At 41.4% G+C, this 5,267-nt stretch overlaps 1 protein-coding gene across 1 annotated transcript; it reads right to left on the bottom strand.

The window, feature by feature from the left end:
- Positions 1-312: 312 nt before the first annotated feature.
- croc (forkhead box protein crocodile) lies at positions 313-3,186 on the bottom strand. The gene has a single exon (XM_014239438.3). The coding sequence runs from the start codon at positions 2,426-2,428 to the stop codon at positions 824-826; it is 1,605 nt and encodes a 534-aa protein (XP_014094913.2). The 5' UTR covers positions 2,429-3,186; the 3' UTR covers positions 313-823.
- Positions 3,187-5,267: the final 2,081 nt, after the last annotated feature.

Raw genomic sequence — 5,267 nt, 5'->3', positions numbered from 1 at the left:
TAGCCAAAGTGCGCTTTGTGAATGTAAGGGAAATTTTTGCAAGCAATTTTAATTTTTGTGAAAAATAATGAAAAATGTTAATATTTTTTTCAGATTTTTTGTAGTTTGTAAAAAAATTTTTTATAATTTTTTTTTATAAAAAATTTAATATATGTAAATTTAATACATATACAAGTTTTTCATATACCTTTTACATAAACAATTTTTTATTTTTTGTTTATATACAAAATTTCAGAAGTAAAATGAATAGCAATTAATTGAAAATTAATTATATGTACCATATAATAAATTCTTTTGCTAAATTTTATTTATTTAATATTTTTGATGAATTTTTGCTTAAAAAATTTAACGCACTTCAAAAAATGTATTTTTTCATAGTTCAAAAATATTTATTTTCAAATCCTTTTGGCGCACAAAGCATACAATTGCATACAAATCCACAGATATATGTAAATATGTACGTGTAATATATTGAAGCTTGAGTTTGTTGTTTGCAATCAAAAAACAAAAAATTAAAATAAATATGTATTTATGTAAGTCTACAGCATAATATTATTAACACTTAGAATATAAATTCGTATACCTTAAACTGTGTATTGAGAACGACTACTTAAAGTAATTAAACTTCGTTGCATTACAGTTGCTAACTCGAAAGCGTGTCGGTTCATTCAAGTCAAACTAGTGTGTCAGTCACTTAAATGCATTAATTTATAACGGTAACCGCCAACTATGTGCACTTCACGAATGGAATACCGTTACGCTGAAACAGCTACAAGCACCGCTCCACTTTTATAAACTCAGCGGCACACAGTTGCTGGGTGACTTAGACGCCATATTTGATGCCGTAGTCCTGATAATGGCTCACATGCGAACGGTAATGACTTAAGTTGCTCAGATTACTCAAATTTCCCAGATTCCCGCTCAGATGATGGTGGTGGTGATGATGATGACTGCTAATCACCGACGCCGCGGCTGCTGCGGAGGCCGCTGCTGCGCTGGCGCTCGCCGGTGGACTGGCGGATTGTAGACTGCCATTCGGGCTGCCCGTGTCCATTTGGCATGGTTGATTCTGCTCGAAGAGCATATCACGGAAACCCAGCGATGTGTGACCCGTAACGATACCACCTACCACAGCCGACGGACTGCTGGTAGCGGTGAGTACTGAAGCGTGATTGTGATTGCCGATATGCACACCTGCTGAACCATTATGATTATGAGTGTTATTGCTACTATTGTTGTTGTTGTTATTATTATTATTATTATTATTGCTTTGTGCGCCAGCATTTGTAACACCACCGCTGCCTCCACCAGCACCGCCATTACCGATCGGCTCGGATGGTGGTGTTTCAGGTGTATACCAACCGCCATGTGTCGGTCCATGTGGCGTTGAGATCGTTGTTGGTGAGGCGCCAGATGTTAAGGCGGTTGTGCCGCCCAGCTGCACACCTGCATGGCCGCCAGGCGTTAGCGGGTGCGTATGCGAAACGTGGGCGGCGTGATGATGACGCAGCTGGGCGTGATGCGCTGCGGCGGCATGGTGAGCGTGCATTTGCGTCGAAGCGACGGCTAAGTTGTCTTCGTTCAGGTGATACGGATAGGCGCTGTGATGTATGCGTGGATTGTAGACATTCATGAGTGAGTCAACGGTAAAGCCAGCATGCTCTACCGTGCCGGTAAGATGATTCATTTGCGCCAAACTGTCGTGACAGGAGTTCAACATGGCGGTGCTCAGGCCGGTGTGCATATCTTTGCCCGCCAGACAGCCTAGTTCCATAATGGGCTCCTTCTTGAAGTGTGCATGCGCTGCCATGTGCTTGTGATCCAAAATGCCGTTCGTCATTAGCTTCAACGGCTTGATTTCGGCCAACTTCTCGTTCATCATCGCCTGCCGTTTCATGGCCTCCTCCTTTTCGCGCATCACATCTTTCTTCTTGAAACGACGACGCCGTCGCAAAAACGAGCCGTTATCGAACATATTATACGAATCGGGATCGAGCGTCCAATATGAACCTTTGCCGGGCTTCTTATCGTCACGCGCCACCTTCACGAAACACTCATTCAAACTGAGATTGTGACGTATCGAGTTCTGCCAACCCTGTTTGTTGTCGCGATAGTAGGGAAAACGCTCCATTATATACTGGTAAATGCCGTTAAGTGTAATTTTCTTGTCCGCCGAGTTCTGTATGGCCATGGCAATGAGCGCTATATAGGAGTAGGGCGGTTTCACGATCTCCTTATTCTGATGTGGCGCGCCCAAACCGTAAGCGCTTGCCGGATAGCTGTAACGCGAATACTGATCGTAGGCATAGTGTGCCGCGGCCGCTGCGGATGCCGTCGTCATGGCGCCGGCGGTGGCCGCGCTGGGATAGCCGGCGGTTTGCGCGTAATGGCGCGAGAAGGAATTCTGATCGGTGAAGAGTGTATGCATGGTTTTGGTTGATGTGCAAGTGGCTATCAGTTGAAAAATTGCAGGCGAGGAAAGTTGTTTGCAGCGGCACAACTTTTTGTTGTTGTCACTAAAATTTCGAGTAGCACTTTCTATTAGTGTGGCATATGCAACACGTTAACCAATTTACTTGTTTACTGTTTTTATTTATTTTTCAAATAAAATTTTAAACATCCCTTAAAGTTCTTTGCTCAATTTAACTTCACACGTTTTTTACCGTTACCTAATTTGGCTGCAAACGCTTGTCGCGCGTATTTGTTTTCGCAAGTCGCAAGTTCTATTCGCCAAATTCTTTGTTTGCTTAGCAAATATTTACTTAATTTCACTTGTTTGTATTTTTTAAGTAAACTCCGTCGCTACAGACGTGCGCGTCGTCGCAGATTCTTGACGCGTCTAGCCACAAACACGGTAATGGGGCGCTTGCTCCACATGGACTTAAAACTTTTATATATTTATTTTCTATTTGCTTTGCTGTGTGTGTTTTTTGTTTTTGCAACTAAAATGTTATTTTATTATTTTTACTTGTGCACCAACAACAACAATAGCGCGTTAAAGTGGTGTGGCGAGTGTCGTCACTGAATCTCTATGTGCATATACACATACATTTATATTTATTCATTAAATTTTTATTTTTTCCCTTTCCACTTGCAAATGCCGTTGGTCCAGCGCTTTTCTGCCTTGCTGTTATTTTATTTTGTTTTGCTGACTGCAGCACTTCACCGAGCTAAACGATCCGTTCGGGATAGTAACACGTCAGATACTGAATCTGTAGCTGAAATAACATTCACCTCGAGTCCGAACGCAACGTAAAGTAGCAAGGCGCGCATACAAGCGGTGCGGAGGGCAAGACACACACACGCACTTAAATATAATACACACACACAGGCACACACAGTGTTGGTGTATGAAGAGCAGCGTGAAGTATGCCTGAATGGCTGGTTTTCTGCTTGCTTACTTAAGTGTCCGTATGTGTGTGTGTCACCGTGTGCGTGTATGCATGCACCCGCACTTTGTGTTTGTATTTGTAGGCAATGCTCTTGCGCTCTGGTCTACTCTCAACGCAATAGCGCATATATGTATGTAAATGTGTGTATGTGTGCGTCTGTGAAATTGACTTGCCGTGTTGTTTTTGTGAAAATCCACCATGCAGCCAAACAACAACAATGTATTCCACCACCATCACCACTACTACTACCACCGCAAGCTGCACGTACAGCTATGAAAACAACCGACTAATCAGGACGTCACAATAACGTGGAGGATGTGCTATGCGCAAACGTTGTATGTATACGTGCGTGTGTGTATGCGTGTATTTATTTTCTTACTTTGTATTAGTGGCAGTCAGAAAGTGAAGGCCCAACCATGCAGCGCAATAGCAACACTTTGGTATTTGTGTAGGTAAGAGTCTGCTGCAGCGAATGCATACACACACACATACATGTGTATACATATACTATATATGTGCGTTCATGTACACGTATGTATATAGTACAAGTCCGAATACAACGCTAGCATATGTTAGCAATCTTGTTGTTGTTGTTTGGCCGGTGTTAGTGGCCACCTACTGTTGTTTTACTGCTCTCGCGCATTTGTTGTTGTAGTTGTCGTTTAACTAGTGTAGTTGTCGTTATTGGACACACATTGTTGTTGTTATTGCAACTACTAATAATATCAATGTTGTTGGTCTTGTCGTTATTGCCACTTAGCACCCAGCCGTCGGTGTCATTCATATTAGGCCGCGTCGATTTTTATACGGTTAACAGTTAAATAGCCCAGCCGAGTCGAGCCGCTACTCAGCAGTCAACTAGTTAGACTGAGATACTGCTGCGTTTGTATAAAAATAATAAAAACAGGATTATAATTTATATTTATCGAAAAAACAAAAACAAAAGTTGAGAAAAACGAAAATAGTATCAAGTTTTCTCGAGATTAGGCCTACTCACTAACTCATTATGTTATCATATATCATGCATAAGTCCACAAGTATTTGTGTAATGAAAAATACTTGGAAAATCGGTTTGGGGCTTGCTTCATTCAGTTTAAGTAGGGTCCATCCCATATTCGGCCAATTATTGGATGTGCCGCTGTTGGATTTATAAGCGCACTTACATACATACATACTAATGTTTTTTAAATATTAGGGAAAAGTTAAAATCTACACTCGGCGGTAGTCTAACGGTGGAAACTTTGACAGAACATATGTGTCAGATCTCTGATAAATAGAAAGCTGTCATGCGGCAGCTCTAATTATGACAAAACTGAGGTACTTACAACAGATTGGAGTAAGGAGGAGATATATTTAATCCGGTGGTTCCGTGGGAGAGACATGAGTTGGGAGTAGGTTAGGTTCAGCAGATTAAAGTTCCGTGCTTCGGCTTTCCGCTACTATATAAAAAAAAAAAAAAAATATTCATATATAAAAAACCGAAGCGGTGTTGATTACAGGCAGTAAGAAGCTTGAAGCCGTCGTCGTAAGTTTTGACGGCTATAGAGTCACGGTCAACATTGGTGAATCAAGTCAGAACAGCGAGTAATTAAATAGAAATTGATCTCGAGGTAAAAGGTCGCACATTGAGAATATTAAAGTCGTTATGTCTAAAAGTCTCTAAGCTTAGTAGAGTTCTCTTAACGGTTGTTTCTCTCACTTCAAACTAATCGAGTTAGATATAGGGTTCTACAATATGTATATAAATGATCAGGATGACGAGACGAGTTGAATTCCGAGCGACTCTCTGTCTGTCCATCTGTCCGTCTGTCCCTCTGTGGAAACGATAACTTGAGCAAAAAGGTATCTTTGGTTTCTTGGCATAAAAGTAGGACG

This window comes from Bactrocera oleae, chromosome 6 (assembly GCF_042242935.1).
Source record: "Bactrocera oleae isolate idBacOlea1 chromosome 6, idBacOlea1, whole genome shotgun sequence".
NCBI classification, from domain to species: domain Eukaryota; kingdom Metazoa; phylum Arthropoda; class Insecta; order Diptera; family Tephritidae; genus Bactrocera; species Bactrocera oleae.
This window is presented reverse-complemented; position numbering and strand designations above follow the sequence as displayed.

Coding starts and splice junctions, on each gene's coding strand:
- croc (XM_014239438.3), bottom strand. CDS start 2,428: ATGCATACACTCTTCACCGATCAGAATTCCTTCTCGCGCCATTACGCG.